General features: G+C 49.0%; 1 protein-coding gene across 1 annotated transcript in view; it reads left to right on the plus strand.

Moving 5' to 3' along the window:
- Positions 1-4399: 4399 nt before the first annotated feature.
- Positions 4400-12821, plus strand: part of PPL (periplakin) — a 42153-nt gene continuing 33731 nt past the window's right edge. Inside the window, exon 1 of the mRNA XM_069984297.1 lies at positions 4400-4609. Within this exon, the coding sequence (XP_069840398.1) occupies positions 4545-4609 (65 nt within the window). The 5' untranslated portion in view covers positions 4400-4544. The remainder of the gene's footprint in view (positions 4610-12821) is intronic.

Here is a 12821-nt window from a genome sequence, read left to right on the forward strand (position 1 = left end):
TATACACCACTTCCTGCAGGACATACAGCAGCTGATAAGTACTGGAAGACTGGAGATTTTTGAATAGAGTTAAATTACAAATCTATATTACTTTCTGAAACCAGTTGATTGGAAAGAGAATTTTTTTCACCAGAGTTCCCCTTTAAGAGCAGGGAGTTCTGCTCCAGAGTACCCCTTTAACCCTGTAACTCCAATAGGAGTTAGGAGACCCCAACAAAGACACTCAATATAAGCCTGATGCAAAACTACAACACCCATCATGCCTTGACCGCTGAAGGTGGTCAGGGCATGATGGGAGTTGTAGTTTTGCAGGTTGGGAGCCCTCAGCTGTAGCCCCTGTAACTTCCAGATAACTCAGGAGGAGTCTCCAGAATCCAGAACAATTAGCCGGATAGGAAACACCTGTCACCAGACGTCACCCATCACATCCCGAGCTGCACAGCTGAGGGGCTGTCACCGTGTGTCAGTACAGATCATCTACTGCAGCACACATATCACACATCTCTCCTGGCTGGACAGTTTGTTACAATGTGTCAGCGCAGTACGGTATTATATAAGTGCTGTTCACACCTTCAGGGTTTTTGACAAGGTTAATGAGTCACGGTATGTTCATTACGGTGAATTCTGCACAGAGATGAGTATACACTGTATACTGACATTGTGAAGTCTATATGACCCCAATGCATGGGCATTATATAGCAGTGATATGATGGCAGCATTATGAAGCACTATATGAAAAAGTTTGAGTAGGCATCAAGAAGCACTATACAGCACTGGTGACCTATGGTGGCACTATATATGCGGTGTCCCACCACGGGTGTTGCGACTAGTTACACCCTGTACTTATTGTCTACAAGTGGTGATGAAGGTAGTGATATAGTTTCGCCACTAGATGTCGCTGTATTAGATATGTGTATTCAGATGCTGAATCTGTTTTTCTTCTCTCCTATTACCTCTCTCTTTGCTTCTTCTATTGCACTCTTCACCCACTCACACCGCACTTCAGATACGCTGAGGAAGGAAGTCACATGGGTAGAGGAAGTGCGTAGGTCTTTTGTGTTGGACATTGTGGAGGAAGGACGCAAGCTAGACAGCTCTCTACAGTGGTCCTCTCTGGGCCCTGGTCCTCTGCCAGGTCCCCTACTCAGGTCAGTCTTAGTCAGAACCCCGTATGGGTAGGAGGCAAGACAGGACACAGCTCACAGTTTTCTTCTTAGTAACGCTGCGCAACACTATGCACTGTTAGACCCCTTCAAGAGAGGACAAATCAGAGACAACCTCAACCCTAGCCGTAGACTAGGAGTAAGCTAGGAACTGGTCCGGATAGAGCAAAGTTGCGATAAGCCTAGGAACTCTATCTCGCAGCGCGGTTGTAAGCAGAGAACCCTCAGCATTCCACCCATCCCAGGTAACAAGGTCTGGGCCTTGTGTCACCCTCTAGGACGGTTCAGCCAAATCTAGTGGGCATAAGGTGGTGTGAAGACATCCTCCTCTCTGCTAATCTGCTTCTTTGTATCACTCAGCACGCTACTCAGTAAGCACAACTCTATTCCTGTTGCAGGTCTGGTTATTGTACTATTAAGTGTCTTATCCAGTGCTTTGTCAAGGGAAACTTATCTTGTCAAAGTAAAGCTGTATAAATTGCTGCACACAAGTACTACATCCTTGGGACACTTCCCCTTTCTCTGGGTGGCGGTTCCGATAGTCCGGGAGGGTCACTACATCACTCTGGCCATCCGTGACTACACTAACCAAAGGGACCCCATAGCAACCCGGCAGGACACTGTCCACAGGGGAAAAGGGTACAGCCAGCATTCTAAAATAGAAGCAGGTGCTATCATACCTGTGTGTGCCTCACTGGCACTGGCATCACTAGATAACATCTTAAGGTCCGGCTGTATCTCGGCCAACCACCACGTCACACACTATCACCTAGCGAGTGACCGGCCGATCCTCCGACACAACATCACTGGGGGCATACACCACATATAGCACTGGTGACCTATGGTGGCACTATACAGCACTGGTGACATATGGTGGCACTATACAGCACTGGTGACCTATGCTGGCACTATACAGCACTGGTGACCTATGCTGGCACTATACAGCACTGGTGACCTATGCTGGCACTATACAGCACTGGTGACCTATGGTGGCACTATACAGCACTGGTGACCTATGGTGGCACTATACAGCACTGGTGACCTATGGTGGCACTATATTGCACTGGTGACCTATGGTGGCACTATACAGCACTGGTGACCTATGGTGGCACTATACAGCACTGGTGACCTATAGTGGCACTATACAGCACTGGTGACCTATGGTGGCACTATACAGCACTGGTGACCTATGGTGGCACTATACAGCACTGGTGACCTATGGTGGCACTATATTGCACTGGTGACCTATGGTGGCACTATACAGCACTGGTGACCTATGGTGGCACTATACAGCACTGGTGACCTATAGTGGCACTATACAGCACTGGTGACCTATGGTGGCACTATACAGCACTGGTGACCTATGGTGGCACTATACAGCACTGGTGACCTATGCTGGCACTATACAGCACTGGTGACCTATGGTGGCACTATACAGCACTGGTGACCTATGGTGGCACTATACAGCACTGGTGACCTATGGTGGCACTATATTGCACTGGTGACCTATGGTGGCACTATACAGCACTGGTGACCTATGGCACTATACAGCACTGGTGACCTATGGTGGCACTATATTGCACTGGTGACCTATGGTGGCACTATACAGCACTGGTGACCTATGGTGGCAATATACAGCACTGGTGACCTATACTGGCACTATATAGCACTGGTGACCTATGGTGGCACTATACAGCACTGGTGACCTATGGTGGCACTATACAGCACTGGTGACCTATGGTGGCACTATACAGCACTGGTGACCTATGGTGGCACTATACAGCACTGGTGACCTATGGTGGCACTATACAGCACTGGTGACCTATGGTGGCACTATACAGCACTGGTGACCTATGGTGGCACTATACAGCACTATTACGTAGGCACTATGGGGAAGACTTGTCAAACTGGTGTAAAGTGAAACTGGCTCAGTTGCCCCTAGCAACCAATCAGATTCCACCTTTCATTCCTCACAGACTCTTTGGAAAATGAAAAGTGGAATCTGATTGGTTGCTAGGGGCAACTGAGCCAGTTTCACTTTACACCATGTTTGCTGAATCTCCTCCTATGTGTCAATACTATGTTGGTGCTGTATGATGACATATTTGATACTGCAATGAGGGCACTATATGGCAATAATATGCTGGCACTGAACAGTGGAATCAAAAGCAGCATAATATAGATAGTATATGGCAGTAATATGTTGGTTCTTTATGGTGGCATTACAAGCAGTATATGGCAGTAATATGTTGGTTTTTTATGGTGGCATTACGAGCAGTATATGGCAGTAATATGTTGCCGCTGTATGGTGCTATTATGAGCACTATATGGCAATAATATGTTGGTGCTTTATGGTGGGATTATGAGCATTATATGGCGGTAATATATGCCACTGTATGGTGGTATTATGAGCAGTATATGGCACTAATATGTTGCTGCTGTGTGGTGGCATTATGAGCAGTATATGGCAGTAATATGTAGCCGCTGTATGGTGCTTTTATGAGCACTATATCGCAATATGTTGGTGCTTTATGGTGGTATTATGAGCAGTATATGGCGGTAATATATACCACTGTATGGTGGTATTATGAGCAGTATATGGCAGTAATATGTTGGTTCTTTATGGTGGCATTACGAGCAGTATATGGCAGTAATATGTTGGTGCTGTTGGCATTACGAGCACTATATGGCACTGTTCTTTTAGCACTATATGGCAGTATTATGTTCTGGGGAGTATCCCCCCATCATTGCTGTGTGAGTTGCTGGTGTGGATGGGTGATTGGTTAAGGTTGGGTTCATGGCTGTGGCCCCTCCTGTGTCTCTGGTATGCACCTCTCCCTCCCTCTCCCTGCCTGGAGCTGTCACTTTAAGCCCCGCCCACCCCCACACTATAAACAGAACACATGGGATTAACCCCTCACCTGCCAGATAAATAACACAATAAGCGTAAAGTATTCTGCTATCCAGTGCAGCGGAGTGCGACCTGCCCAGCTGCTGTGATACTACAACTCCCAGCATGCTCTGATACTGTGCAGCTCTTTGGACATGATGGGGGTTGTAGTTTTGCACTCACTGTCCTGCTGTCCTGTGCTGGTTGCGGTGGGGGTTGTGACTCAGAGGACACTCCATGCTGCTGACCTGTGACAGTGCCTGTACACTACAGTCTGCTCCACCTCCCAGGTGATCCCAACCTGCCCATCAGGTCCCTCCTCCTCCTACCTGTAGAGCAGGATCCCCAGCTCCTCAGAGACTCCCTGCAACACCCCAGCCAGGAGCCAACACCTCAGAGACTCAGAGCACTCAGGGACTTCAGCCGGGGGTCCCCAGCCTGCAGCAGCACCCCGAAACCAGGAGCAGCCACCTGCCCAGGAGCAAGGAAACATGAGCTCCTTATTCAAGAAACGGAATGCTGCAAAATACAGCCCCAACGCTGCACAGCCCAGAGTGTGAGTAACCTGCCCCCTGTAGAGAGTGCCGCTCACCTGTATGAACTGCCCCTATAGAGAGTCCTGCTTACCTGTACACTGACCCCTGTACCGCTCACCTGTACACTGCCCCTACAGAGAGTGCCGCTCACCTGTACACTGCCCCTACAGAGAGTGCCGCTTACCTGTACACTGCCCCCTGTGCCACTCACCTGTACACTGCCCATATAGAGAGTGCCGCTTACCTGTACACTGACCCCTGTGCCACTCACCTGTACACTGCCCCTACAGAGAGTGCTGCTTACCTGTACACTGCCCCCTGTACCGCTCACCTGTACACTGCCCCTACAGAGAGTGCCGCTTACCTGTACACTGCCCCCTGAACTGCTCACCTGTACACTGCCCCTATAGAGAGTGCCGCTCACCTGTACACTGCCCCCTGTGCCACTCACTTGTACATTGCCCCCTGTACCACTCACCTGTATGCTCTGCCCCCACAGAGTGCTGCTCACCTCTACACTGCTCCTACAGAAAGTGCCGCTCACCTGTATGAACTGCCCCTATAGAGAGTGCCGCTCACCTGTACCACTCACCTGTATACACTGCCCCTATAAAGAGTGCCGCTCACCTGTACACTGCTCCTACAGAGAGTGCCGCTCACCTGTACACTGCCCCTATAGAGAGTGCCACTCACCTGTACACTGCCCCCTGTGCCACTCACCTGTACACTGCCCCTATAGAGAGTGCCACTCACCTGTACACTGCCCCCTGTGCCACTCACCTGTACACTGCCCCTATAGAGAGTGCCGCTCACCTGTACACTGCCCCCTGTACCACTCACCTGTATGCTCTGCCCCCACAGAGAGTGCCGCTCACCTGTACACTGCTCCTACAGAGAGTGCCACTCACCTGTATGAACTGCCCCTATAGAGAGTACCGCTCCCCTGTACCACTCACCTGTATACACTGCCCCTATAAAGAGTGCCGCTCACCTGTACCACTCAACTGTATACACTGCCCCAATAGAGAGTGCCGCTCACCTGTATGCACTGCCCCTATAGAGAGTGCCGTGCACCTGTACACTGCCCTCTGTACCACTTACCTGTATGTTCTTTCCCTATAGAGAGTTCTTCTCACCTGTACACTGCCCCCTGTACCACTCGCCTGTATGCTCTGCCCCTATAGATAGTCCTGCTTACCTGTACACTGCCCCCCGTACCACTCGCGTGTATGCTCTGTCCCTAGAGTGTCCCGCTTACCTGTAAACTGCCCCCTGTACCGCTCACCTGTACACTGCCCCTATAGAGAGTGACGCTCACCTGTACACTGCCCCTATAGAGAGTACCCACTTACCTGTACACTGCCCCTACAGAGAGTGCTGCTCACCTGTATGCTCTGCCCTATAGAGTGCCTCGCATCTGTACACTGCCCCCTGTATCACTCATCTATATGCTCTGTCCCCTATAGAGTATCCACTCACCTGTATGCTCTATCCCCTAGAGAAAGCGCCACTCACCTGTATGCTCTGCCCCTATAGAGAGTGCCAATCACCTGTACACTGTCCCCTATAGAAAGTATCCACTCACCTGTATGCTTTGCCCATATAAAGAGTGCCGCTCACCTGTATGCTCTGCCCCTATAAAAAGTGCCGCTCACCTGTACACTGCCCCTATAGAGTACCCACTTACCTGTACACTGCTCCCTGTAGAACTCATCTGTATGCTCTGCCCCTATAGAGAGTGCCACTCACCTGTACACTGTCCCCTATAGAGAGTGCCACTCCCCTGTAAACTGGTCCTATAGAGTACCTACTCACCTGTACACTGGTTCTATAGAGTACCCACTTACCTGCACACTGTCTCCTATAGCGAGCACCCACTCACCTCTATACTGTTCCCTGTACCACTCAATAGTACACTGCCCTATACAACTCACCTGCATGCAGTGCCCCCTATAGAGAGCTGTACACCACCCCAGCTACAGAGATTGTACCCGCTCACCTGTACATTCATCTATATAGAGTACCCGCTCACCTGTACATTCATCTATATAGAGTACCCGCTCACCTGTACATTCATCTATATAGAGTACCCGCTCACCTTTACATTCATCTATATAGAGTACCAGCTCACCTGTGCATTCATCTACAGAGTACCCGCTCACCTGTACATTCACCTATAGAGTACCCGCTCACCTGTACATTCACCTACAGAGTACCCGCTCACCTGTACATTCATCTATATAGAGTACCCGCTCACCTGTACATTCATCTATATAGAGTACCAGCTCAACTGTGCATTCATCTATATAGAGTACTCGCTCACCTGTACATTCACCTATAGAGTACTCGCTCACCTGTACATTCATCTATATAGAGTACCCGCTCACCTGTACATTCATCTATATAGAGTACCCGCTCACCTGTACATTCATCTATATAGAGTACCCGCTCACCTGTACATTCATCTATATAGAGTACCAGCTCAACTGTGCATTCATCTATATAGAGTACTCGCTCACCTGTACATTCACCTATAGAGTACTCGCTCACCTGTACATTCATCTATATAGAGTACCAGCTCAACTGTGCATTCATCTATATAGAGTACCTACTCATTGCCACCTCATTGATATGTATATGTGTGCTCAGATCATCTATAGAGTACTGTATACTGCAACCTGTTACACTGTCACACATACATGCCACAAATTAAGAAGTGACCTGTACTGAAATCCTTCCTATAGTATACACTGTGCTGTACTGACACCCAGCTCCATATATATATATATATATATATATATATATATATATATATATATATATATATTAGTACAGTACTGTATATAATGTATTGAGATCTAGAGGCTCTAGACTCACTGGGTTCATCGGGTTCTGAGCCGCTGCTCTGGATATTTTTGGTTTTAGGGTCTGTGGTGTTGGTTATACTGCGTTCTAGTGTTGGATATATATATTGGGTTCTAGGCTCTGTGCTGCTGAACATACAGGGTTCTTCTACTGGTTATACTGGGTTCTAGGATCTGTTCTGCTGATTACACTGGGTTCTAGTACAGGTTACACTGGGTTCTTTAGGCTCTCTGCTACTGGTTACACTGGGTTCTAGGATCTGTGCTGCTGATTACACTGGGTTCTAGTACAGGTTACACTGGGTTCTTTAGGCTCTCTGCTACTGGTTACACTGGGTTCTAGGATCTGTGCTGCTGGCTACACTGGGTTCTAGTACAGGTCACACTTGGTTCTAGGCTCTGTGCTGTTGGTTACACTGATTTCTAGGCTCTGTGCTGCTGGTTACACTGGGTTCTAGGTTCTGTGCTGCTGGTTACACTGGATTCTAGGCTCTGTGCTGTTGGTTACACTGATTTCTAGGCTCTGTGCTGCTGGTTACACTGGGTTCTAGGCTCTATGCAGCAGGTTACACTGGGTTCTAGGCTCTGTGCTGTTTATTACACTGGGTTCTAGGCTATGTGCTACTGGTTACACTGGGTTCTTGTTCTATTAGTCTATTAGTTACACAGGATCCATCACTTGCGGTCACACTGGCAGTCCTTTCTGTGGGGGGAGAGGTGACGGCCGGTGTGGACACTGCAGTGGGGTCCAGGTTCCTCACCCAGCTTTCCCAGTAGCAGACAGCCCTCCTCTGTATAGCACAGCTCCTCCTGTGAGGTCTGGCTGCTAATGGCCGATCATCTTTAATGTCAGGGAACAGGTTCATCCTCCATTGTTCTTCCCATGTGACATAATGTGATTGATCTTTATGAGTGTCAGCTCTGGGGCACAGGAGGATTAGAGCGGAGGACTCCTCTATGCTGGCTTCCAGGGTGTGAAGTGTTTACAGGAGCCTTGTACCTGTCCTTCAGCCTCCCCCATAGCTCTGCCTGTCAGTCTCTATGATGGGGGCAGTAGTGTCAGGGATCTCTCCTCTCTGTATCTTTGATGCAGGGTGGATGGTGCGGGGTGTGGAGCGTCCATCACTGTGCACCACAATGTGACAGGTTGTGTAACTGAGGTGGAACAGAATATCATGATGATGATAATGGTGATGTACTGGGGCAAAACTACAACTCCCAGTAGGCCCTTAGAGCCTGTAATGGCAGCTTCCTTACAACTTGCCTCCTGATGCTGCCATAGAAGTGGATGGTAAGTGTCACGTGACCATTGTGCGCTGGTGACGTGTGAGTATAACTAGTGCAGGTGTGGAGTCACCTTCTATAGACCCCTCTATAGGATGCCCCTTTTATATGCACAGTGCCCATTAGAGATGGGGCCGGGTGAACTGAGGCCTGGCTGACCCATGACTGTAGTTCTGCTCCTGACAGTCTATGGCTTTTTGTACATAGCAGAGTCTACATAACAGAGAGCTGCTGGGAGTTGTAGTTTGACATCCGCAGGCCGATTACCTGATGAATAGGGGGTGTATTGTCAGGTTTCATTCACACCTGTTGTGCTGAGGGATCTTCCCTGCTGCCAGGAGGTCGTCTCACCTAGGCGGTGACAGTGACTGATCCAATGGGTGTGGGGAGCGATCCGTCCTACGTCAGGACTGTGAATGATGAGAGTAACAAGAAGACACCACCCGGCTGGGTGTGAGGATTACCTGGGGGGGAGGAGGGAGAGAATGTGACTCCAGGGACGAAACATATACAGCCGTAACAGGAGATGACCCCATTCCTCCAGACACCATCACTGTATGGGGGGGGGGGGGGCAGGAGATGACCCCATTCCTCCAGACACCATCACTGTATCAGGGGTAACAGGAGATTACCCCATTCCTCCAGACACCATCACTGTATGGGGGGGGAATAGGAGCTGCCCCCATTCCTCCAGACACCATCACTGTATGGTAGGACAAGAGATGACCCCATTCCTCCAGCAGACACCATCACTGTATGAGGGGACAAGAGATGACCCCATTCCTCCAGTAGACACCATCACTGTATGAGGGGTAACAAGAGATGACCCCATTCCTCCAGTAGACACCATCACTGTATGAGGGGTAACAAGAGATGACCCCATTCCTCCAGTAGACACCATCACTGTATGGGGGGACAACAGATGACCCCATTCCTCCAGTAGACACCATCACTGTATGGGGGGGACAAGAAATGGCCCCAATCCTCCAGACACCATCACTGCATGGGGGGGGGGGGGACAGAAGATGACCCCATTCCTCCAGTAGACACCATCACTGTATGGGGGGACAAGAAATGGCCCCAATCCTCCAGACACCATCACTGTATGGGGGGGGGGCAGGAGATGACCCCATTCCTCCAGTAGACACCATCACTGTATGGGGGGACAACAGATGACCCCATTCCTCCAGCAGACACCATCACTGTATGGGGGGACAACAGATGACCCCATTCCTCCAGCAGACACCATCACTGTATGGGGGGACAACAGATGACCCCATTCCTCCAGTAGACACCATCACTGTATGGGGGGACAACAGATGACCCCATTCCTCCAGCAGACACCATCACTGTATGGGGGGACAGGAGATGGCCCCATTCATCCAGCAGACACCATCACAGTATGGAGGGGAGCAAGAAATGGCCCCAATCCTCCAGACACCATCACTGCATGGGGGGGGGGGGGGGGGGGCAGGAGATGACCCCATTCCTCCAGCAGACACCATCACTGTTTCTATTTATCTAGGCTGAGGGTTTGTTCCAATTGTATCCAGTCTAAGCAATATTCTGTGATGCAGCAAATATCCTGCCATATAGTGTTACAGACATGTTACAGTGTATCAGGGCAGGTAATATGTATCAGTCAGGAGCTCACAGAGGATTGTCTATGGATACAATAGTAACAATGCAGAGTCAGTGAGGGCTATGAAGGCTTCTCTGCTCCTGAGTGTTCCCATTCCGTGACAGCAAGCAGAGATCTAGTAAGGAGATGAAGAATATCAGAGAGCTGCAGCAGTTCCTAGTGGCTGGATGACTGGTTGCACATCTGGGGATGGACGGGGGAGACATTCCTTCAGAAGGAGCAGCGTACGCCTGACTTGTTGGGTAAGACTTTCTGTAGGCATTCCAAGAATGTGACCCTAGAAGGGGAAGGGATCTTGTATTTGGTCTTGTCTTTGACACGCCAGGCAGCCTGGTTTCGGACACGTCCAGTCTGGAGTCAATGCAGACGTGTCAATCATGAGTGGGCCATTGGTGAGGAGCAGTGACCGCCAAACTGTGGCTCTCCAGCATATGCAAGACTACAGCTCCCAGCATTCCAAAGGCTGTCAGGGCATGCTGGGAGTTGTAGTCTTGCATCAGCTGGAAAGCCACAGGTTGGTGATCAATGGTGTAGACATAGTTATGTGATCCCGTAATAAGATGCTATCCTCCAATCCAGGGCTGCCACTGTAGGTCTATGATACCATTTCAGGGGGCTGACTATCCCACAGGGCCCCTTTAAGGCCCGCCAGGACTGTTACTTGACTTCTCCTGAGCTCTTCCCCCAGCACGTTGCTGGCACCTGTCTCCCGGTGGCTCCTTTCCCAGGCATGACGCCTCCTTTCAGTGGATTAGAATAAGGCTCTTTTGTTTGCAAACAATGCATGGCTCCACACGTTCCTTATTGTACCTGCTGCCGGACGAAACCGCGTTAGTATACTCAATGTCATGGAGGGAACGGGGCCCTCAATGGCCATATAATACAATACCACCATAAAGTGCTAAATAATAGCACCAGACCATGCCAAATAATACAAAACCACGTTAGTATACTCAATGTTATGGACGGAATGGGGCCCTCAATGGCCATATAATATAATACCGCCATATACTGCTAAATAATAGCACCAGACCATGCCAAATAATACAAAACCACGTTAGTATACTCAATGTTATGGACGGAATGGGGCCCTCAATGTCCATATAATACAATACCGCCATATACTGCTAAATAATAGCACCAGACCATGCCAAATAATACAAAACCACGTTAGTATACTCAATGTTATGGACGGAATGGGGCCCTCAATGGCCATATAATACAATACCGCCATAAACTGCTAAATAATAGCACCAGACCATGCCAAATAATACAAAACCACGTTAGTATACTCAATGTCATGGACGGAGCTGGGCCCTCAATGGCCACACAGTATAATACTGCCATGTACTGCTAAATAACAGCGACAGACCATGCCAAATAATACAAAACCACGTTAGCATACTCAATGTCATGGACGTAACGGGGCCCTCAATGGCCATATAATACAATACTGCCATATACCGCTAAATACAGCGCCAGACCATGCCAAATAATACAAAACCAAGTAAGTATACTCAATGTCATGGACAGAATGGGGCCCTCAATGGCCATATAATACAATACCGCCATATACTGCTAAATAATGCCAAATAATACTGTTACGTGTAAGACTGTAAGAGTTTTAAACGCGTTGGTGCATCATAAATAGACTGTTGTACCAATGGTGACCACTAGGTGTGTTCAGGCCACACAGGCACCTCCCATAGACAGGATAACATAACATTTGTACTCTACACCAGGCAGTAATCTTATACACTACACTGATCATTTCCAAGAACCAAGAGGGTGGTATCTAGTTGGAAACCATCAGCAAGCTGCTGTTATCAGATCCATAACTCTTCTCATATGTCTGATGGAATATTCATTATTCTGAGTCATTACACAACTGACGGAACCATAAAAAGATCCGTCAGCAGCAGCAGCTGTCCTGCTTGTTGATGGTTTCCACTCATATTATCTGAGATTGTGTAAAGGAAGAGGCGTCACTCCATTGTGCGCCCCATCAGGGTGTAAATCTTCGCTGATTCCTCAGCCATTTGCATCTAAATTTAGCCCTTCCTGGTAAAACCTGAAAGGAGACAATGAGCTCCTCATCCGGCCGTCTTATAAGGTCGGACTGATAGAAGATTCCAGAGAGGGAGGGAGGAGTGCGAGCGCCGAATCACTAATGTTATGTCAAATAAGAGAAGGGCGTGAGGCAGACATAGCAGAGCCGGGAGACGAGCAGGTTCAGCAAGAAGTTGGGGCAGGGGTGTGACGGTGATACAGTTTCATTGCAGAGGTTGTGAGATGTCAGGGAGATGAAGCTCGGGGATATGGCGTAGAGTAAACTCTGCATTATGTGACAGCAGTGGGCGCTGAAACGTGTCACCTGCCCGCACCACGCGCTTCATGTATATAAGCAGCACAATACAGGCAAGGACCAGGCTGTACGGACTG

The sequence above is a fragment of the Dendropsophus ebraccatus genome, chromosome 9 (assembly GCF_027789765.1).
Source record: "Dendropsophus ebraccatus isolate aDenEbr1 chromosome 9, aDenEbr1.pat, whole genome shotgun sequence".
NCBI classification, from domain to species: Eukaryota; Metazoa; Chordata; class Amphibia; order Anura; family Hylidae; genus Dendropsophus; species Dendropsophus ebraccatus.